The sequence below is a fragment of the Lampetra planeri genome, chromosome 6, assembly GCF_965212315.1.
Source record: "Lampetra planeri chromosome 6, kcLamPlan1.2.h2, whole genome shotgun sequence".
NCBI lineage: Eukaryota > Metazoa > Chordata > Hyperoartia > Petromyzontiformes > Petromyzontidae > Lampetra > Lampetra planeri.
The window spans coordinates 2,214,159-2,238,261 of record NC_136112.1 but is presented as its reverse complement, the minus strand read 5'-3'; the positions used below and the strand labels follow the sequence as shown (position 1 = coordinate 2,238,261).

Sequence of the window (24,103 nt, the reverse complement as noted above, 5' to 3'; positions counted from 1 at the left end):
CACACAAAGCACACACAGCACACACACACAGCATACACACACAGCACTCACACACACAGCGCACGCACACAGACACAGCCCTCACACACACCGCACACACACAACACACACACAGCACACAGCACGCACACACAGCACACACACACACAGCCCTCACACACACATAGCACACACACAGCACACACACACAGTCCTCACACACACATAGCACACACACACACAGTACACACACACAGCACACACAGCACACACACAGCACGCACACACACAGTACACACAGCCCTCACACACACATAGCACACACACAGCACACACACACAGCCCTCACACGCACATAGCACACACACAGCACACACAGCACACACAGCACTCACACGCACACACACACACAGCACACACACACAGCACACACACACAGCACACACAGTACACACAGCACACGCACACAGTACACACCCACAGCACACACACAGCCCTCACACACACATAGCACACACAGCCCTCACACACACAGCACACACACAGCACTCACACGCACACACACACACAGCACACACACAGCACACACACACAGCACACACACAGCACACACACAGCACACACAGACAGCCCACACACAGCACACACAGCACACACACAGCACACACACAGCACTCACACGCACACACACACACAGCACACACAGCACACACACGCAGCACACACAGTACACACAGCACACGCACACAGTACACACCCACAGCACACACACAGACACACAGCACACACACAGCACACACACACAGCACACACACAGCCCTCACACACACATAGCACACACACAGCACACACACAATACACACACACACAGCACACACACAGTACACACAATACACACACAGTACACACATAGCACACACACACAGCACACACACAGCACACACAGACAGCCCACACACAGCACACACAGCACACACACAGCACTCACACGCACACACACACACAGCACACACAGCACACAGCACACACACAGCACACACAGACAGCCCACACACAGCACACACAGCACACACACAGCACACACACAGCACTCACACGCACACAAACACACAGCACACACACACAGCACACACAGTACACACAGCACACGCACACAGTACACACCCACAGCACACACACAGACACACAGCACACACACAGCACACACACACAGCACACACACATAGCACACACACAGCACACACACAACACACACACGCACAGCACACACACAGTACACACACATAGCACACACAGACAGCCCACACAGACAGCCCACACACAGCACACACACAGCACACACACAGCACTCACACGCACACACACACACAGCACACACACAGCACACACACACAGCACACACACAGCACACACACAGCACACACAGACAGCCCACACACAGCACACACAGCACACACACAGCACACACACAGCACGCACACACACACACAGCACACACAGCACACACACGCAGCACACACAGTACACACAGCACACGCACACAGTACACACCCACAGCACACACACAGCACACACACAGCACACACACACAGCACACACACAGCCCTCACACACACATAGCACACACACAGCACACACACAATACACACACACACAGCACACACACAGTACACACAATACACACACACACAGCACACACACAGTACACACATAGCACACACACACAGCACACACACAGCACACACAGACAGCCCACACACAGCACACACAGCACACACACACAGCACACACACAGCACTCACACGCACACACACACACAGCACACACAGCGCATACACAGCACACACACAGCACACACACAGCACACACAGACAGCCCACACACAGCACACACAGCACACACACAGCACACACACAGCACTCACACGCACACAAACACACAGCACACACACACAGCACACACAGTACACACAGCACACGCACACAGTACACACCCACAGCACACACACAGACACACAGCACACACACAGCACACACACACAGCACACACACATAGCACACACACAGCACACACACAACACACGCACAGCACACACACAGTACGCACACATAGCACACACAGACAGCCCACACAGACAGCCCACACAGACAGCCCACACACAGCACACACACACACAGCACACACACAGCACTCACACGCACACACACACACAGCACACACACACACAGCACACACACACAGCACACACAGTACACACAGCACACACACACAGTACACACCCACAGCACACACACACAGCACACACACACAGCACACACACAGCACACAGCACACACAGCCCTCACACACACGGCACGCACACACACATTACCTTGCAATGTTGCAGCATAGCCAATATCCCGGGTCCTGCAAGCCGTCAACTCAACATGGCATGCAAATAGCCAGGCGTAGATACAGCGTCGCAAGGAATTCGTCGTGCTGTATGTATTGTATAGCCAATATCCAGGTGATATTCGGCGTAGCCAGGTGTCATTACGCTTGCCGTGTGCATTATAGCCAAGTCCTTGCTGATGAACTCACGCTGACGTAGGATATGGACAGTAGCCATATCATATACAGCATTGTGAGCAATCATTCGTGCTGAATGCATTGCATAGCCAACATTCAGGTCACATAAACAGCATAGCCTGTGGACTGCAGGTCTTAGAGGTGCTCTCTGAATAGCATAGCCAATGGACAGGTCATACACAGCATGCAGTCAACATCTGGTTTTCAAGTTTTCAAGTTCATTTATTTGGTATAGCCCTGTGAGCCATTGGGCTGTTGAATCGGGTGCATCCGCAACAAACAAAAACATGAACAAGAAAACATCTTAAAGTGACTATGTGACTATGTGCAAACTGAAAATCCAGGGGGAAAAACAGCAAAAAATCTAGAAAAAAGCACCGTACACCAACGCTGTGCAAAAAATCCCAGTGCGAGGCACAGCCTCTAAGCAGCAGCACTTCATGCCCCGGTCTACGCTATGCCGCACGCTACTGGAATGCTGCTCCTGCTGCTGCTGCCCTTCGATGCTGGAGTTGGGGGTCGGTGGAGCAGGCGGGCTGCTGGCTGTGAGCTGTCGCCTCTCGTTGTGGTCACACGGTCGTGGTGGTGGGAAAACGTGTGACAAGTGGTGGTGGTTGGGGAAAGTGGTGGTGGGAAAACTTGTGACAAGTGGTGGTGGTTGTGGAAAGTGGTGGTGGGAAAACGTGTGACAAGTGGTGGTGGTTGTGGAAAGTGGTGGTGGGAAAACTTGTGACAAGTGGTGGTGGTTGTGGAAAGTGGTGGTGGGAAAACGTGTGACAAGTGGTGGTGGTTGGGGAAAGTGGTGGTGGGAAAACGTGTGACAAGTGGTGGTGGTTGGGGAAAGTGGTGGTGGGAAAACGTGTGACAAGTGGTGGTGGTTGGGGAAAGTGGTGGTGGGAAAACGTGTGACAAGTGGTGGTGGTTGTGGAAAGTGGTGGTGGGAAAACGTGTGACAAGTGGTGGTGGTTGGGGAAAGTGGTGGTGGGAAAACGTGTGACAAGTGGTGGTGGTTGTGGAAAGTGGTGGTGGGAAAACGTGTGACAAGTGGTGGTGGTTGTGGAAAGTGGTGGTGGAAAAACTTGTGCCAAGTGGTGGTGGTTGTGGAAAGTGGTGGTGGGAAAACTTGTGCCAAGTGGTGGTGGTTGTGGAAAGTGGTGGTGGGAAAACGTGTGACAAGTGGTGGTGGTTGTGGAAAGTGGTGGTGGGAAAACGTGTGACAAGTGGTGGTGGTTGTGGAAAGTGGTGGTGGGAAAACGTGTGACAAGTGGTGGTGGTTGTGGAAAGTGGTGGTGGGAAAACTTGTGACAAGTGGTGGTGGTTGTGGAAAGTGGTGGTGGGAAAACGTGTGACAAGTGGTGGTGGTTGTGGAAAGTGGTGGTGGGAAAAACTTGTGACAAGTGGTGGTGGTTGTGGAAAGTGGTGGTGGGAAAACGTGTGACAAGTGGTGGTGGTTGGGGAAAGTGGTGGTGGAAAAACTTGTGACAAGTGGTGGTGGTTGTGGGAAAAACTTGTGACAAGTGGTGGTGGTTGTGGAAAGTGGTGGTTGTTGCGACAAGTGGTGGTGGTTGTTATTGCGACAAGTGGTTGTGGTGGTTGTGGCAAGTGGTGGTGGTGATTGTTGTTACGACAAGTGGTGGTGGAAAGTGGTGGTGGTTGTGGAAAGTGGTGGTGGTGGTTGTTATTGCGACAAGTTCGATTCCCGCTCACGGCCAACACCGGTGACGATTATCTGAACAGGTCCTGGGCCTCCCCTTGGTCGACTCAGCCTCAAATGAGTACCTGGTTCCGTGTAAAAAAAAACATCACCACTGGGAAGACAAAGGCGGTCGTGCGCGTTGCTGTCCACCCACCCCCTCGTGTGTCATCCCGGCCTTCATAGGTGCTCGCTAACAGCACTTGCCCCAACAGTTTGTAAAGGCTATTCGTGGCATATTTGTCTTTGTTGGCGGTGTGCAGCTGTTTCCTTACCCCCCCCCCTTCCCTATCCACTGGTGTTAACCGTGGCCTTGCCACTTAAAATAACCCACGTGTCAACATGGCACAGATCTGCTGTCAATCCACTGCTGGATGAGCCCCACCCCCCCCCCCCCCTTTGTTGTGCGGTTCGTCGGTGACTACGGTACATGCCCATACTCCACCACCATAGAGGTTGCAACATAGAAGTACAGAGCAACGATGAATGTTCTTGCACTGCGTGGTGGTCGCCCAACCAAACACATCAGCGGGCTTAACTTTGGGGCCGTCCAATAATGACGTCACGGGATTTCTGACGATTTTTGACCCCCCCCCCCCCCATCGTCACACGGCGTCACAAAAAGTCAGACCCCCCCTCAAATATGACGTCACAAAGCTCTGCCCCCCCCCCCCCAAAAGAACTATTGTCATTGTAGTGCGTATTTAATGTGGCGCTACACTCTGATGTTGTAGGATAAAACATTGATTAAAACGTCTATTTAATTAAGTAGAACGTGTTGTCTATATTTATTTAAAGTTGCGCATTTTGATGTGACGTCACATTTCTCAAATCCCCCCCCCCCCTCGTCACACATCGTCACAAATGTCTGACTCCCCCCCACCCTAGGTGCGTGACGTCATTTATGGACGGCCCCTTTCGACATCTCACCCGAGATCGGGTAAATCCCAGATGATTGAATCTCAGATTTAAAACATTCTGTGAAATCCCCCCGAACGATGCGACCCAATTTCGCCGTGTTGGGGAAGCTCAGCAGTTGGCGATGCAGACTTTGGAATTGGGACTATAACAGGCGACTTGCCTGGGAATACAGTAGCACTGTGCTTTGTAAACTTGAGCTGCGAGGTGGCCAGGAAGATGGCAGTGCAACAATGGATTACTGAATTTATCTGTGCAGAGCTACTAATTAACCACCCTCCCGCCCCCGATTTCCCTCCCCAATGCAAACACTCGTGCATGCAATTGAGCCCAGGCGCAGGGTCCTCTTGCGAAAAGCATCGTTGTTTTTTCTCGCATACAAGACATTTATACATCCGTCCACGTTCTCCGTGGACCCAGGCCACACGGCCCTGTGTTTGCTATAATTGTCATTTTCATCTCAGGTGCCACAGGTATCTACAGTATTTGTACAAAAAACATGGCATCTCTTGCGGTCAACTGCGCCGCATCTCAATTCCAAGTCCACGCAGTGCCGGATTATCCCAGTAGCACAAGTAGCTACATATGCCACGGGCCCCACACTTTCAAGGGCCCCGAGCTAAATGCGTTCAAGCTATCAATTCTGGTTGAGTGATTCTGCACTTGCTCTATTGCTATAGTAATATACTGCCTTCAATTTTTATCAACGACTGGATGTTTAAGGTTAGCGATGTCGTATTATCCGGCTGTATAGCAAATGAAAAATACAATAACTTTACTATGCAAATTTAAAATGTACGTTTTTATATATGTTTTTTTTATTTAGGGCCCCTTTATAACATATGCTACAGGCCCTGCACTAGCTTAATCCGGCACAGAGTCCACGCCTAAGGCTTTCCTCTTCTCCTCTGCCTTTGACTGCATTTTATCTTTTTGGTTTTATCTATAGTACGTTACCCCTACAAATATACTGTGCATGCTTCCTCCTACGGGCGCGACACACCACGCGCGCGAGCCACTGGTTTTGTACCGCGTTTCCCAAGTGCGTGCTGACCATTGGGGCGCTGCGTTCATGCAAAAGTTGCATTGCCATGGCGCCCTCTGCTGGGAAGAGTTTTGGATTGCAGGCACAGGATAAGTGGACCACCGAAATCTAATTGGCATTCGTAGAGCGCCCTTCAGTCAAGGCGCTTGACCAGAGAACGATGCAGGTGGCAGGGGGCGTACAATGATTGACGACCGAGTGACAGCGATAGAGGGGGACTAAGGATCACGAAAGGGTAGGGGGATGGATGGGAAGGAGCAGAGGGGCACAAGCTTGTTTAAAGGGGTAAGCGGAGGGCATACAAAAACTCAGGGGGGCCATGACACGGTCAACGTTACACTCTAAACACATTTTAAACGCGAATACAGAACGAGTGACGATACGACTGGCTATCGTGCATTCTGCTCTCTCTCTCCCCGTGTACGATGTCACAATACGCGGAGCACGCTGCGACGTCAGTGACATCGTGCGGAGTACGCCGTGCCAAGTGCAAAGATTTTTTTTTTACTTAACGGACCGTACCGTTGTGTTTATTTTGCCAGTTTTGAATGCCTTTCCACGCAGCAGCATGCAATGAAATCACCGCATCAAGACGACAAAGTGAATGAGCACGTATTTATTCTTGCAAAAAAAATATCTGCGTTTCCCAAGAAACAAAACATTCAAGTCATCGGACAAAATATGCGCAAATTGCAGAGGGGAGCAATTTGCACGCACAACCCTTGTGCATCGCGACGCACAAACTGGACGATGGGCAGTGAGTCAAGACACGCTTTGCATATTTCCACGCGCTTCAAGTGGCAGGCTTTGTGCAGTAAATGGCGATCTGATCGCGATGATGAAAAGCAATTTGGATTTATTTAACGGTGTCTAAATGCAATCGCATATCAAGATGTCGAATATAAACACTGGGCATATTTATTTCCCCAAATTAAGTCTCTTTCGCGCCTTCCCACGAATAATATTTGTAAAGAAAATTTAGTTTACAAAACCCAGAAAAATTGCACATGTACGTACCTACTTTTATCAAATGTCCCTTGCTGTAGTGTATCCAAGATTCTGCTTACGGTTTAATTTCTCACCAAATAATTTAATTTTCCAAGTCGCCGGTAAATTGGAGTCAGCACGTGAGTAGCAGCCACAGCCATAGACAAAGGTATGTTGGACGTGGTGTGCCGGATGTGGAAAATTGACCCATGGTTATGGTTAAGAAAAATGTTTCAAAATCCCAGAGCAAGTGACCTCAAAAAGTATTTGTTTAACGATCGACGTCTGTGGTTTATTGAGCCGCAGCAAGCCACGATGTGCCCGTCGTCATAGCTTCATGGCGCCGCTAAATCTTGAATCCGGAATGCACCGCGACGATGCCATTGGTCAGGTTGCGGTAAGTCACGTGCCGGAAACCGGCATCCTCAATCATCGCCTTGAACACTTCCTGCAAACCAGCGCGGTTAAACAAGCGCGGTTAAACAAGCGCGGTTAAACAAGCGTGTGACGAAACTCGCACAAAACTTTCTCGCGACACCGTCCCCCCCTCACTGCGAGCCGCGTTCATCTCTACATACGCTGGTTTTATTGTCCCAATCGGTGGGGTAATAACCATTTCTATAGCTCCGTAACAAGGCAATCTGTTACAAGGTTTGTCTACGAGATGCTTAAATAATTAATAATTATTTAACTACCGGATCTTACGCTCACGGAGCAAGCATCGAATCACGTGTATAAGAACCGATATTTTTTAAAATTCAAATGTTATAGCGCACCTATGACACCCTGAAGCCACTAGTGGTCGCTATCGGGCTGAGTCCAATGACTCACGACACTTGAGAATCCAGTTAAACCCGAGGTGACTTTGGCGGATTCGAATTCTAGGTCACATTGATGCCACTCTGTGTCATGCCTATTAATCGAATCACCGGGAGGAAGAACGGTTCCCCATCTTTGTCCGATGTACAGGGGTCAAAGATCATTCGTCTCGTCTCACGTACCTGATCGGGAAACTGACGGATGCTCTCAACCAAGTACTGATAGGACTTCCAGTCCTTGGCAATCACTTCCCCAAGCACCGGGATGACTTGAAATGAGTAGAGGTCATACAATCTGAAGGGAGACACAAAACAGCCACAGGGAACACGAGTCAACGGCCCCGTTCAACACGTGCGCTATTCTTTACCGCTGCGCAGGTTTTGACGGTTGTGCCGTGCGCCGTTGTCTGCTGTGTTTCCGGAGTTGTAGCAGAAAGTACATTCCCAAGTTGGACCGCATGATGTCTGACGTTTCGCTCCACGTGCTAGGAACTTTCCAGGATGCGGAGTTCAGTTGTTGAAGAGGCTTCCAGCACGTGGAGCGAATCATCGGACACGTCATGCCAATAAAAACGCGCAAACACGTCCGCTGGCTTCGAGCTATCCGATGCGGAATCTAGCCTGACTTGTAACAACAAAAACAGCTGGGGGTGAAACTAGAAGTGGCTGAACGTGGCATTCTGGTAAAACGATTAGCAATGAACGTGGAATGCGTGTGTGCATCTCCATTTAGATTTAAAATATCGCATTACATCACTTTAGCACGGAACTCACACCCACTTCTAAAATTACCGACGCAGCTCTCGAAATGTTATTGTTCGCAGCGACATTAGTCAGCGTACAGAATGCGTCAGTGAACCGTAGACAGCATGGCATGACTACCAGAGCATTACCGTTGCAAGATGGGGTTTGTGACCTTGCTGAACTCCAGGCAAAGGAATCTTCCGCCAGGCCGCAGGACCCGGTAAGCTTCTTCTAATGCCTGCAGTCGCAGAGAATTTAAAAATAAATTGATACAATCACAAGCCAAACAAAACGTTATCATTATGCTGTCTTCATCACCATCATCATCGTTCATGATCTATCCCCTGCTTAACGCCTCCCCAAGCCGTCGCCGCCCCCCTCGTGTGCTGCACTTATGTCAGTCCACTGCTGGATGAGGGCCTCCCTATGCCGACGGTGATGATGATCCAATAAAGCAATATAAAAACTATAAAGGTCATCACTCACAATGGAGATGTGCGTAACGTTCCTGATGCCGAAGGCGATGGAGTAGATGTCAAACCGACTGTCGGCAAAGGGAAGCTCCTCCGCGTTGCCGACCACCCACATGAGCCCTGATCGGGGGGGGGGGGGGGGGTGTGGGGGGAACAAAACCAGAGGCACATTCAGTCATTCATCCAAGAAGCGTTTTTCAGGTAAGGCCCATTGAGCTGAGAAGCGCTTTTTAAATGGTGACCCGATTTTTCCACATTGACCCGAGTGTGATTCCTAAAACGTAAAGGATGGATCGACCTAAAAAACAAACAGCTGCTGCCTCGTAGCGCTGCACCCATGTTGCGAATCCTGGGGCTTGGACAGGCGCAGGGAGGCGACAGCACACTAAGCTTTGGGAAGGGAGTTCCAGACGATGGGGCATTGGAGAGGGAGCGACCTCCCACCGTGGAAAGGTTGACACTCATAACCGTGAAAAATATATAGCAGCACCATGCGTCTGCTTCAGTTCAGTGAATCGGCAAACACTCAAATGGCTCGTCGATAACATTTGTTTAAAGTTTGTTTAACACGTCACTGTGTTGTGCTCCCCCCCCTACCCCCTGACCACAACAAGTTCACGCCACAGGCTTCACGTGTTCTGACCCTCGGAGAAGCCCTGCTGCTCGGCCCTCTTCTGCCCGACGCGCAGCATCTCCTTGTTGATGTCGCACACGACGGCGACGGCACCCCGCGCGTCCCAGTCTCCGGGCCGCTCCGCGCGATAGAAGCCCGCGATCTCCTCCCACGTCAGGTTCTGCGACGACGCGTTAGCTCGCCTCTGGGACGCGCGCTGCAGGCATTCCAGAAACCTGAAGGATATGTCGCCTGCGAATTTAAAGAGGCGTGTCACGTGAGTGAGGGTCGAGCGGTGGACAACGACCCCTCAATGGTCCTGCGAATATGAACCTGGCGATATCTGAGCTGGTCTTGGTCGCGCAACCCCCCCGGGGCTTCGCAAACTTACACTGACCAGCGTGGTGAAGTATGGCCAAACAACCCTCGTGCCTGGATTGACAAAGGGTTGTAAAAGGGCTGTAAATTAATTATGTTGGTAAATATAGCTGGGCTGAGACAGGATGCCCATGCATTATTTTCCAATATTTCGTCTGTTTACCCAGGAAGGCGTCTTCCCCTAAGTCTCAAGGCTCTTTCTCAGGAGGGTCCTGCCAAGTTTTCACAGCTCTTGTGTGTAATCCCTTTAATTTGGTAATTTTGCAGGTAGTTGTTGTGCATTCGAATGTTTGGCCAATACCAGTAACAATGTACGTATTCTGGCTATGGAAGCAAAGCAAAAAATCTGGAAGAAACCCATGCAGAACAGCAGAGGAACATAGAAACTCCACCGAGAAAGGGGGCCCGAGTCAGGAGTCGAACCCAGCCAGAGCGGTTTTCTGCGAAGCACAACGGTAACCGCCGCGCCACCGTCGGCACTGCCGAGTGACCCTTACCGGTGCCTCCTGCCACGTCCAGCAGCCGCGTGCCCGGGGTCGGTTTCATGATGTCGAGAAGAGAATCCTTCCAGAGGCGGTGGATCCCCAGGCTCATTGCGTCGTTCATGATGTCGTAATTCTTGGCGACGTTCTTGAAGACTCCATAAACTGGAGGCGAGCATAAGCACAGACACGCGAAAATCAGGTACCTTGTATGCACGGCATGATGTTACAGTGAAGTTTCTCTCATCCGATTTGATGTGGTGGGCCCTACGAGCTGATTATATTATCCATGTTTATTATTCACGCAAGATGACTCCCGTTAATGCAAAGATAATTATGGATAAGAAGATTATATTTTCTCATCCAAACAAAGCCTCAAATAGCATACACATTTCAAATCTAGGGCATCGTTAATAGGAGTATCAGTTAAGAGGTATGTGGGTAAGCGTTGCACTATTTTTGTGCGTTCTGATTATGACAGATAAACTAATCGGAGAACAAAACGCAAGTTAGAGACATCATATTGACTATCAAGAAATGTGTACTTGAGCAGGATACGAGAGAGCTAGAAGGAAGCATGGTCCAGCGGTCGAGACTAAAAGTGGCAGCCAAAGGAGGGAACAGACGCAAGAGGGCATCTACTGCAGAGATGCAGAAATGGTGACAGATCGTGTGCCAAAGCCGTACGGATTGTTGCGTGCGTAGCAAGACTGTGAGTATTGGCGATGCCTTTGGGAGGCTTTTATCCAGCAGTGGATAGACAATGGCCGATGATAGTTACCATAGGGTAGCTTGCATTTTCAATACATGGAGGGCTGCTGGGAATATTAACACTGATGACAAGTTGAATGGAGCACATGAGCTGTTTATTTAACAGGAGAGACGTTTTGACTAGAGCAAGGAGATCATAATCATCGGTCTGAAATTCCTCCCCCCACCGTCGCGATAAGATTATATAGACAGACGCCACAACCCAATTGAGGAGGGGGGTAGAAGAATGGGGGGGATGCAGGTATGTACGAAGCTCAATGTTTAACCAGACTCAGGCAACACTTAAGAAATGTATAAGCACTTCCCTTCACATTCATTAAAGCCATTTGCATTGCAAAAGTTTTGAAACCACAAGACTGTAGCCCATGTCACCGATGACAAATATAGAACATATATTTCTAAGCAGTGACTGCTATGTAATTTTTGATCAGCAGCCAATGTGAGGGTGGAAGGATGACGCAGTGGTTGGCTTAGAGTACGATGATCTAAGATATGAATTAAGATTTCCAGCGACGGTTAGGACTTTTGCCTCGAGGCTGATTGCCACTTCTATGTACCGATTCCTTTAATTCAAGGCAGTAAATAAATAAAATGTGATCTCCAACTATAACATAGCCAATTGCTCTGCCAATCCTTTAGTCTGAAGAAGGGTTATTGCCTTAAGTTAGTGTATAATTTGTCCATAATAAAGTATTTTAGTGACGCCAGTAGTGATGTTTTTTTTATTCACGATTGTGCAACCCTATCAACAGAGTGCCTGATCATTTTGTAGGGCAAGCTGTGCGTGTGTTCTGGTGCAGAAAATTAGAGAATCTGAAAAGTGCGCAAAGAAGCATCATGACGCATGTTTGGAATTACACCGAGACAAAAATACCAGAGCATGTATGCTATTCTTTGGGTCTTTCGGTAAAGTCACGTAGATACGTTCAAAGAAAATAACAAAAAACTACGACGTTTCGATCGTAACACAAGTGGTCGTCATCAGGAAAAGGGGCTTGGTTTCTAAAGGCAAATGGTTTATAAAGGTTGAAAAACGTGCGTAGCCTAAGTGTCAGCGGCATGTGCGAGGTAGCTAATGTTAATGTAAGCGATTAAAGACGGTGTGCCCCAGCATGTAGAGGGATGCTAGAAGGTAATGTAGGGCGGTGTAAGAGGTTGATGGTAGTAGTGGGCAATGATGGTGCTGGTGGTGGGTTTCCACCAATTAAAGGTATGCTAGTTAGAGACAGATTGACTGCCAAGTGGCTTGGCCAGGAGATGTCATGAGAAGGGATGATGGCCAGATGCCCTAAACAACGATGGATTGGCGGCCAAATGAGAGAACACAGCCAAGAGAATGTCCATCTTGGAGATGGAGCGATGAAGTAAGCTCAAGTGCGAGTAACCAGATGCATCTAAAGACGGTGAGAGATGAAGGCTTGGGGGAGGAATTCACAATCCCTGTCAGCTGTTCTAAAGTGGGACATTAGGTCAGGGTGTTTATATATATTTATTTATAAAGCACAAAGTTACCGTGTGCCAAGTTTTAAGCACGCTTTCCAAGCACTCGACGCCAATAAAACAAGTATGGTTCTTCATGAGGGTTGGGATGTAACGTCCAATCGTGCTGAAATTTTGGCCAGGATAAAATAAATGTTATCATCACCATCACCACCGTGCAATCATTTCTCCGTGGTCGGCAAAATAAGGTCTTGCCATGGCGATGTTAATTTAGTTTTTAATTGCTCATAAGACCTTTCCTGGCAAACCTCCTGAAAGTCTGGTGCGTACTCTCATGCCCGGTGGGGTTTTCTCCGGGTACTCCAGATCCCTACCACACGATTTAAAACGTTCCTTAAAATGGCATTTTCCAACCATCTTAATGTAGGACCATCCTGCAAAAAAAAATTCGGACTCGGCACGGCTTTCCTAGGTAATCGCGACACGTCCTAATGGGAGTGGTTACTGTCCCCGAAGGTGCCTGGAAAGAAAATCTGTGGCACGAGACCACATTTCCATTCGCACACCTTCATTCAGTGAACCCCTCCTGTCTTTACAGCTTAGCTTTCAGTTGATGAAATAAGACGGGATGACTCTGCTTCTTTGGTTTTCGTGTTGAAAGTTTACGATCAGGGGTTAGAGTTCAGGAACAGGTATCTCAGAGCTTAGGGGTTACGGTTAGAGGGGGTGCTAGGGTTTATGGGTTATAGGGTCAGTAGTGCTTGGCAACGCTTCAACTTTTGATTTAAAGCTTTCGTGACTGCAGGGATTCATATTCTTGGTTCTTTCGGTAAAGTCACGTAGAAGGGAAATAATAAAATAATAAAAATATTAAACAATAAACGCTTCAACTTTTGTCCTGCATCTGTGTGGACTGTGTAGTAGTAGTAGTGGTCCAGGTACTGCCAAGGTCAAACAAGTAGGTCCAACGATGGATGCACTCCGCCCCGCTCACCCCTGTCGCTCTTTTCAGCCTCAGTGACGGTCTCAAAGCCAAAGTGAGTCGTCCTGCTGCTCTCACTGCTGCTGCTGCTGCTCTCACTGCTGATGCCGACGCTGGCGACGATTGCAGGACCCGCGTGCCGTCGCAAGAATAGCGGTGCAGACCGGGCAACCAAGCCTCTAACGCTGTTCATGATGGCCCACACACAAAAAAAGAACACAATGTAGCGAAACCGCGTTACGAATTACACCGACGCTTGGTTAACGTGTACGACTAGAGATCACTGCAGTCTTCGTGCGTTACATTGACCATTCAACAAAGGTCACGCGGCAAGTCTCGGTAATTCATGCAACCCGGAAGCGCGCGGCGAGCACGTGGCCAGCTGGGAGCGGGCGAAACCAAGTTCGCGCCTGGAGATGGGGGGGGTATTGGGACCGTTGCTTGAACCGCTGCTGATGGGAGAGTCCAAACTGTTAATCTTTCACCCCCGCGGTGCGCACTTGGTAGACGCCAGTGTTCGTGTTCAATCATCCGTCCGGACGTTGGTTTTCATGTCGTCACAATCTATCCACTGCTAGCTGTGTCCAATCATGATGCAGAAATCCACCATACTTCACCACGCTGGTCAATGCGGGTTGGTGGATAGAGAGGGGGGGGCAGGGACGATCCTGATATCAATTGTGACTTTACACAAAAAGAAGCAAATGTTGACAATTACAGCAGCAACACTCTTGATTTCACATCAGTTCACATACCATGAGCGTTGCTCTGTGCAACGCTCCCACGAGCTTATTTGTTTTTATGTTCCAGAGTAAACATCATTTGGTGATGCTGCTGCTGCGTTGACAGTGGCGCACAAGCACAAACCCAACAACAAACAAAAACATTCGTTACAAATCATTGTGCTCTGAAGACGGACAATTGCCCGAAACGTCGCTTATTTTTTTTTGTGCCACGGTGTTGTTATGAACGAATGTGTCCAGTTTTTCACATTCAATTGTGGAGCGGTGAGACAGTGGTTATCGCACTGCGCTATGAACCTGCAAACCCAAGTTCTATTCCAGCCCATCTCTCTGTCCTTTGTGTTCATGATTAAGGCCTATTGCCCGAATCGTCGCCGTTGCCCTTTTAAGACCACACACACAGTGTTATTGACGAACGTGTTTAGCTGTTTTTAATCATCAGTGATAAGTGACGGTCCTGCCCCCTACCCAGCCCACTCCCTCCCCTCTCCATCACGGAACCCGCATGACCATCCCTGGTGAAGTATGGTCAACATCTCTACCGACCGTGAAGTGCCGGGGAGGCTTTCATCCATTGGTGGATTGAGAACGGTCGGAATCGATTTTTGTGTGTTTGTTTATTTATTTACGGGGGGTATTGGTGGCGTGAGAGGGATTTTTTTTTCCTGCTTCCGGAGGCTGCGCGCCTTTGTGTGAAACAGCGGCGGCTGATCCGTGGGTCCGCCTGCCCCCCACCCCCATCCACGTTCTGCTGTGCATCACCGCTGCAAACCCCCCTCGCTCCTCCTCTTCCACTGTTGCTGCTTCTGCTGATTCTGTTCTGACCCATGGCATCGCTTTTGTGCAGAGGGTTTCACTGAACCGTCGTTCCCTGTTTCCTCTGGTCCCTCCCCGTGTCTCTCTGCGTCTCCTCCTATCTCGCTGCCTCTCTCTCTCTCTCTGGTTCTCATCTTCCCCTGTGTGTGTGTCTCTCTGTGTGTCTCCATCTCTTCCTCCTCGCTGCCTCTCTCTCTCCGGTTCTCATCCTCCCCTCTCTGTGTGTGTGTCTCTGTGTGTCTCTCCATCTCCTCCTCCTCTCTCGCTGCCTCTCTCTCTCTCCGGTTCTCATCCTCCCCTCTCTGTGTGTGTGTCTCTCCCTGTGTGTCTCCATCTCCTCCTCCTCGCTGCCTCTCCATCTGTCTCCTCCTATCGCGTCTCCACGCTGCTACGGGAGAGGGGGGGGTGCCTGGAGGCCCCCCATCACCCACCCGCTCCTCCCCCTCCCCCCGGAGTCGTTTGCAGAAGCCGCCAGCGGCAGCAGCGGCACCACCACCAGCCCCAACCAGCCCCAAGGATCCCGGCAGTCGCATCGGTCACCGCCCTCCTGCCCTCCTGCTGCCCCTGCTCCTGCTGCCCCTGCCCCTGCTGCTGCCCCCGGCTTGGCTCGCACGCCTCGTGGGGAGTGGGGAGGAGGCGATGATGGACGTGAGTTGCTTGCGTTGCGTGCGACTCTGCCGTTGCAATGGTTTCTCGACCGTGTGTCCGTGTGTGTCTGTGTATGTGTCTGTGTGTGTGTCTGTGTGTGTCCCTGTGTGTCCCTGTGTGTGTGTCTGTGTGTGTGTGTGTGTCCGTGTGTCTGTGTGTGTATGTCTGTGTGTGTGTCTGTGTGTGTGTCCCTGTGTGTGTGTTTGTCTGTGTGTCCCTGTGTGTGTGTCTGTCTGTGTGTCTGTGTGTGTGTGTTCTGTGTGTGTGTTTCGCGCTGAGCCTGACGCACGGAGTTGAGATTCCCGCTCACGGGCCCACATCGGTGACGAATATCTCCAACAGCTCCCGTGCCGCACGTAGGTCGACTCGACCTTAAATGAGACCACGTCGCGCGGTGTGTAAACAATCAGCACCGGGGAGACAAAGGCGGCCCGGGCGTGGTGCTGCCACCCACCCCCTCGTGTGCCGTGCCGACATTCATCGGCGCTAATCGCTAACAGCACTTGCCCAACCAGTCTGCTAAGGCTATACAATAGGGGGGATATTTGTCTTTGTGTGAGTGAGTGTGAGTAGCTATGTATCTTTGCTTCTGTGTGATTTATACGATCTTCTGTTGTCACACAATAGAATCAAATGTGTGTGTGTGTGCACCATTGTGTGAGCGTGTGTGTCTGTGTGCTCGTCACGTTGACAATGTGTCATTGTGTGCGTGTCATTCACAGTCTCTGTGTCTTGTCTCAGTGTCCACGCGTTCCTCTATGCCTGTGTCCCAGTGTCTGACGTGTGGGTTGTCTCGTGTATCTGCGCATTTCGTGTCTTTGTTTCGCCTTTGTGTGTGTTTGGGGAGCGGTGGGGCAGCGGTTAGCGCGCTGCGCTAGGAACCCGGCCACCAGGGTTCGATTCCCGATTATCTGAAACGGTTCTGGGCCTCCCCTAGGTCGACTCAGCCGCAAATGAGTACCTGGTGCGGTGTGTAAACATCGCCACTGGGGAGACAAAGGCGGCCGGGCGTGGTGCTGCCACCCACCCCCTCGTGTGCCGTGCCGGCCTTCATAGGTGCTCGCTAACAACATTTGCCCCTACAGTCTGTTAAGGCTATACGGGAAATTTTGGTTTTGGTATCTATACAGTATATAGATATCAAAGACAGTGTGTGTGTGTGTCTCTTAGTGGCTAAGAGACACACACAGATACTGTATAGATACTGTATCTGTGTGTTTCTTTCTGTTCCTGCATCTCTCTATGTCTGTGTGTCTCTGTGTCTCTGTGTCTGTGTGTCTCTGTGTCTCTGTGTCTCTGTGTCTGTGTGTGTCTGTGTGTCTCTATGTCTCTGTGTCTGTGTGTCTCTATGTCTCTGTGTCTGTGTGTCTGTGTCTGTATGTGTCTGTGTGTCTCTATGTCTGTGTGTCTGTGTGTCTCTGTGTCTGTGTGTCTGTGTGTGTCTGTGTGTCTCTATGTCTGTGTGTCTCTATGTCTGTGTGTCTCTGTGTCTCTGTGTCTGTGTGTCTCTGTGTCTGTGTGTGTCTGTGTGTCTCGATGTGTGTGTCTCTGTGTCTGTGTGTCTCTATGTCTCTATGTCTCTGTGTCTGTGTGTCTGTGTGTCTGTATATCTGTGTCTGTGTGTCTCTATATCTGTGTCTATGTCATCATGGGTGTGTGGGCCTCTTAATGACTGCCTCTAAATGTGTCCCTGTCTCTATCCTTGTATGTCTCTAACGTATGTCTCTCAACGTCTGCCTGTGGATCTGCCGTGCATATCTCTGGGGCTCAATGGCTCTGTGACTGTGTCCCCCGTGTTGAGGGCTGTTATCGCCACCCAAGTACTGATTGATAAAAACAAAATGTGTGAATGCTCTCCAAATGTCAGCAGGCAGAGTAACGGGCGCCCTTCCCATGCCTCTCCCATGGCCGGCCACGCTCATTGTCTGTGGCGAGTGTTGTTTCCTCCTCTTTCATTCACTCTCTCTCTCTCTGCAGTATAACAACCCCAGTGGAAGTGGCTTATTATCGAGTGTGCAGGCCGTGCAGCTGCACCAATAGCCCACGTGCCGGAGGGGCCTGGGTGCCAGGCTATGTCGAGACGAGGGAAATTGGACAAGGGATGGGCCCCATTTCACTGCCTTGATCCAGGGTCCATGACAACCATGCTACACAAAACCCCATCTCATCCTCTCCATTGCCATGAGTTCCCTGTATTGCATCACCCAACATCTCTCCCATCTCTGGCGTTTCCGCTATCGCTGCATAGTAATGATGATGATACTAATAATACTAATTCACAGCTCTTTGTCAATTCACTGTTGGATGATGGCCTCTCCACGTAGCGTCTGTTTGACCATGCATGGACACACCGTGGTGATTGCGGGTTGGCGAAATGGGGGGTGTGCACCTGTCCAGATGTCAATACATATCAGCTGTGGTCTGTAATCGAACTCATAGTGCAGTGCAAACACCACTGCATCACCACTCCCCATGCTCATCTCTGTATGCATCTCTTTACTACAATTGCATTATCTAATGCTCTCTCAATACACACATACAAAGACAAAGATCCCCCGTACAACCTTAACAGACTTTTGGGGCAAGTGCTGTTTGCGAGCACCTAATGAAGGGGCTGTGTGGTCAGCACCACCACTGGCTAAACGACCGCTCCCGACAACAGACAAAGATCCCCCGTATAGCCTTAACAGACTGTTCGGGCAAGTGCTGTTAGCGCGCACCTACAAAGACCGGCACGGCACACGAGGGGATGAGTGGCCAGCACCACGCACAGCCGCTTTTTTGGAGTCCGAGAACTAGTTCAGAAAATCAGATCATCGTCACCGGTGTTGTGCGTGAGCGGGAATCAATCTCGAGTTGCCGGGTTCGTAGCGCAGCGCGCTACCCGCTACACTATCGCCCCCCACACACACGTACTCGCACACATACGTACACATACACACAGACAAGGCAGGCATTGTGTGTCACTGCGGGTTTTGGTCACGCATTAATCACTTGTGATGGACGTTAACGGATGGCAACTTTGTGCTTCACACAACTGTAACTTAGCTTCAAGCGAACGAAGCGGGGAGACAGAGAGAGGGGTGTTCGGTGATTCTGGTTGTGTGAGCCGCATTATAAGTGAACAACCCAGTAAACAAATCCAGTCGCAAGACTTTTTCGAAGAGGGTCGTGTATCAGATTGTTACGGCTCATTCTATTTCAAGGAAAATTGTACAAAACACATAAATCAAGCTTTTTCGTGGTGGGTTTTTGGTCATAGACTATTATCCTGAGAAGCGTCTGTCTCACCAAGACAATTAAAAATATATTTGTGTCCATCACCCCGTGAGCCAATGGCGTGGCATGGTTAGAAAGGGCCCTAATACAAGGAATGAATGAGACGGGACCCGAACCCTGTCCATCTTCTCCCCTCGTCACTCCGGCCCATGGGCCCCTTTGCAGTTGCACCGCCTGTACACTCGCTGGCTAAGCTAAAGCCATGGACTTTCCTATACCAGAGAATCAGAAAGCCTGTAGATGTATAGACCGAATTGTTCTCATATATTTATCGTGGTGAGTTTTGATCTACTCATATTTATTCATCATATTAATATATGTTGAGTGTTTTGCGCTTGGGATCGTGGCCCGGGGTATTTGGTGTCATTATTGTGGCAAACCGATCACCAGCGGCGAAGCGGGGCACGACGACCCCTTCACGGGCGATCGCCAATTATCGACAAATCGAGTGACAAAGTCCATGAAAATTGTCAACGTTGCGTTGCTTTGCGGCTCAGGATCACGACTGACGTTTGTGCTCTGTGCCCGTGTGACGTCTGAGCTCCTTCTGGGCTGGGAAATGAAAACAAACATGCGGCCACGCAAATTAAAATCGTTGCGAGTAAAGTCAGCAGTCGATTATTCGAGATATTTGTGGGGGAGCGGCCTGTCTGTTTTGTATTATTGTTTATTCAAGTAATCGGTTTACTTGCCTACATAGTTGGGGGTCACGTGAGCACTGAATCGCTGACCCTCGATGAGTGAGGAGCAGCTAATAATTTAAATGGTGAGTGCTCGTAAAATATGCTTGGGTCTTTCGGTAAAGTCACGTAGATAGGTTCAAAGAAAATAATCAAAGATAACAGAAAACTACGACGTTTCGATCGCAACACAAGCGGAGAAAACGACCGCTTGCTTTGCGATCGAAACGTCGTAGTTTTCTGTTATTTGTTTTATTATTTTCTTTCAACCTATCTACGTAACTTTATCGAAAGACCTAAGATTATGAATTCCTGCAGTCACGAAAGCTTCAAGTCAAGAGTTAACTTGCTCGTAAAATACATATTTTTTCTTTTTTTTGCAATTACAGTTAATCCGCAACCTGGATAGATAATCAAGAGTTTAAATGTATGCTACTACCATCGCCTATGTATGTATATTGAACTAATCGGAGGGCGCGACTATGACTGCGGAGGGGAGCGTGGGGTAGGAGGGAGACGTCATCTGAGTTCACGAACCAGGTCACCGCGAGACGCAGTGCTGACGCTGATGTAGACATTTTAAGAAAAAAAAGTGTTCTCGCCCATGTTTGTTTCCTCCACCCTCCTTCATTTATCGTCATGGGAGATGGAGCGTCCATTGAAATCCGCAGCTTCTCTTAAATTTCGGCACACCGAGCCCTGATGCAGCAGCAGTAATTCCATCCCGTGGGACGTGGTCAAGGGGCAGGCGTGGGGGAACGAGTGCTAATTTTACAAAGACCGCACGCAAACCTAACAGTAAACACGCACCGAAAATGTTAATGCTGTTCTTGGGAGGCCTTCATCCAACGGTGGATTTATCGTGGGCGATGACGATGACAGTGGTTAGAAAAGAGGGTGTTGCGTGCTCAAGTTTCCCAGACCACATTCGTCCCGCCCCAGCCTGCTGCTGGTTTTAATGTTTAGCAATCATCAGGTGTGTGCAGCGTGCAATAGCGGATGTGAAAAGAGCCAGTCCAAGTGGGCTTCCTCCACACAACGCTGCGAGCACTTAAAGAGGACTGTTCGCGGCGATGTACGTAGTGAGCGCTGTTCTGGATAGACTCTGGACTTGGGTTCGCTTTTTGGATGGGTAGTGCACAGCCTTGCAAGGCAGTGGGTTGGAGTTGGTCTGGAGAGCAAATTGAGGTGAATAATTACAGAAAGTTACATGCTTAGAAATGACATTGAAAGTGGATTGAGATACCAAGAGGGGAGCAATTACATACGGGCAGGGCACGCCGCTTGAAGGCATGATGGCTGGCGGTCAAGAATGGTGACGCACTGGCAGCCAAGCTAGTGAAGTCCTTCAAAGAGATGGAGCAATGAAAAACAGCTCATGACTGAGAGAATGTGATGGATTTTTTGAGGCCTTCATCCAGCCGTGGATTTACTATGGCTGACGACGTTGAATACGGAATATAATACATTTTTCAAAGATCTAATTTTCTCCACATCGCGTGTTTGGAAACTTACCTGTCGGTACCACCTGAGGTGGCGTGACTTTTTAGCGGTTTCTATTTTCTTGATGTGGCCAACAACAGTGAATTATGTGAACACCGCTTGAAATGAGTGGGGTTTTCAAGTGATTCCCTCTTATTCACTGTACAAATAAATTGGTGCGACTAAAGCCTTGCTTCCTTATGTGGTATCAATTGCCGCTATGACCTACGGCCTAAACACAAAAAGTAGTCCTCTCAAATTGGACTCGCACCTTACTCTTTTTTTTAGTCATCCGCATCATGACTGTGATCGCACAAAAAAGCCCAAAAACTTCCTTCTTTGCCTGAAGGGTCTCCCTTCGTGCTAAACGGCATCTGCTCCGCCACATGTCCGTGTAATCTTTGACAGACAACGATCCGTTGAAGGACGCTAACTTACGAGTATTCCCATCCTCGCATGAGCCGCCAAACCCCAAATTGCACAATTCGGTCATCTAGGTCGCAGGCGCAATTAGCAAAGGCCTTAACATCATGTGGCGCCATAGGCATTGCCTAATGGTCTTTCTCTTCGTGACTATAAAAGCGGATGATGTCGGAGAGCAAAGGTATTTGTGCCGTCCTGCGTCGGTTTATGGCTTAACGCGCCCGGGGTTCACAGATTACACCTGGCCAAAGTGCGGCGATTGTTACAACCGGCTCGTATATATTTCAGTTTTCGTGATCTCGGATGTCCTGGGATGACTCAGCAATGCAGCACGCCATCACACAATGTTGGTGGAATTCCAATGAGCCCTTTAATGGTTCTCGCTCTGTCTTTCGCTTTATTTTGTGCTTCTTATTGAACTTGATTGGCGTTTTGTGTTCGGTAGTATCTTATTTAATATCGTGAGCATTATTAGCAGCCACGGCCAGTGAGTGCACTGCTGGATGAAGGCCTCCCCAAGGTGTCAACATCTCTCACAGTCCTGCCAAATGAATTGCACTTCACCTACCTTTCTCGACTGAAGCCCCGCGAATCTATACACAGTTCCGCGATTCCATTTAAAGCCCCGTGATTCTGCCATCCCGCGATTTTATCTGTGGTCCCACGATTCTATCTGCAGTTTCGCAATTCTGTTTAGTCAATAAGATTTCTCTAGCTGGCGTACTCTGATCAATCCATTCACTTGCTGTCACTCAATTTGATTCCGAGCATGCATCTCGCCACGCTTGTTTTGTGCACTTCTCGGCTTTGAAAGCGGCTGGTGCGTAGAAGCTGGATAGATGCGTTGCTGCACGAGCCCATGATGAATGGTGACAGCTTTGGGAGTGATTTAATCCAGCAGTGGCTAGATCATGGCTGGTCAATGCTTGGACAAGGCTCGGTATGCAGCAACTGCTCACAAGAACTGACAGAGCCTTATGGCCTAGGATAGTCCGTCTCGCGGCCAGCCTTCGAATCGAGGAAGGCTAGAAACGAACGATTCTGATGACGCTACTCTAATTTTTGATGATTACCAAAATTGTAAATAGATGTGCATACGTACAACTCGTCCTTGGGGGAAGTTGATTACAATAAAAGTTTAATGGCGGAAATGTGGCAATGTCGAGGCATGCCCTCTTGTGAGAGCAGTAAACCCACAGGGCTTAATCATTGGCCACATTGCGATCTCCAGCCCGCGGGGAGGGGCGTTGAGATATTTGATCTTTATTCTCGACACAAGCTAGCTCATGCCCAGTTCCCTTCACTCAACAATCTTCACACGAAGCCTCCTCCTTCTTCCGTGAACTCTGCACGGTACAGCTGCGGTGCGACGTCGCGTATCTGACCTTCGCGGTCACCTGCACCCACACACGAGGGCCCAATCAACCGCCCACGCCCTGTGTTGACATTCTGTGCCCGGCGGCATAAATTGTCATTTGGTACACGTGTTCACGAAACTGATCTTTTCACAATAACAGTCACAATAACAGGCCGCTGGCGTTCTAAATTAAAAAAAAATACCGCGTACATTCGCTCGCTTCAGTTGAAGCATTTCAACCCTCGGTCAAAGCGGATTTTAGATTTATTTTCGGTCCGGTCGCGTCGCCGTTCACACATCCGCCTGTATCTCAGCCCGTCAGATATCCGACTTCGTATACGAGGCATTGAAAAATGAGGTCGCCTCTGGCTTTTGTGGGTGGTGGCTGGCTGACTTTGACGGCATCACCACCAGTCACGCCGCACGAGAAGGTGCGAGGTGGAGGAATGCGTTGGGGCTGCCCGCTGTGGCCTCGGCACACCTGGGTGCAGCTGCTCCCCGCACGCAATCGACTCGTGCACAACACGTGGGCTGCCGAACGGTCAACTCGAGACTGCCGCGATTTGGGGCCGTCCATAAATGACGTCACGCACCTGGGGGGGGGTGGCGGGTCAGACATTTGTGACGATGTGTGACGATGGGGGTGGGGTTTGAGAAATGTGACGTCACATCAAATTGCGCAACATTAAATAAATATAGACAACGCGTTCTACTTAATTAAATAGACTTTTTGAGAAATGTTTTCTCCTACAACATCAGAGTGCAGCGGCACATTAAATACGCA

General features: G+C 49.6%; 2 protein-coding genes across 3 annotated transcripts in view; one reads left to right on the top strand and one right to left on the bottom strand.

The window, feature by feature from the left end:
• Nucleotides 1–6,804: 6,804 nt before the first annotated feature.
• On the bottom strand, nt 6,805–14,247 carry COQ5 (coenzyme Q5, methyltransferase). The gene is made up of 7 exons (XM_078595253.1): nt 13,904–14,247; nt 10,714–10,863; nt 9,869–10,090; nt 9,239–9,345; nt 8,902–8,990; nt 8,192–8,303; nt 6,805–7,638 (listed from the first exon to the last, which is right to left on the bottom strand). The coding sequence occupies exons 1-7, from the start codon at nt 14,082–14,084 to the stop codon at nt 7,537–7,539; spliced, it is 963 nt and encodes a 320-aa protein (XP_078451379.1). The 5' UTR covers nt 14,085–14,247; the 3' UTR covers nt 6,805–7,536.
• An 800-nt stretch (nt 14,248–15,047) lies between these two features.
• LOC144719380 (uncharacterized) overlaps nt 15,048–24,103 on the top strand; it is a 50,896-nt gene continuing 41,840 nt past the window's right edge. For both annotated transcript variants that reach the window (XM_078595252.1, XM_078595251.1), the window contains exon 1: nt 15,048–16,098. The gene's annotated coding sequence lies outside the window, so the exon portion shown is untranslated. The remainder of the gene's footprint in view (nt 16,099–24,103) is intronic.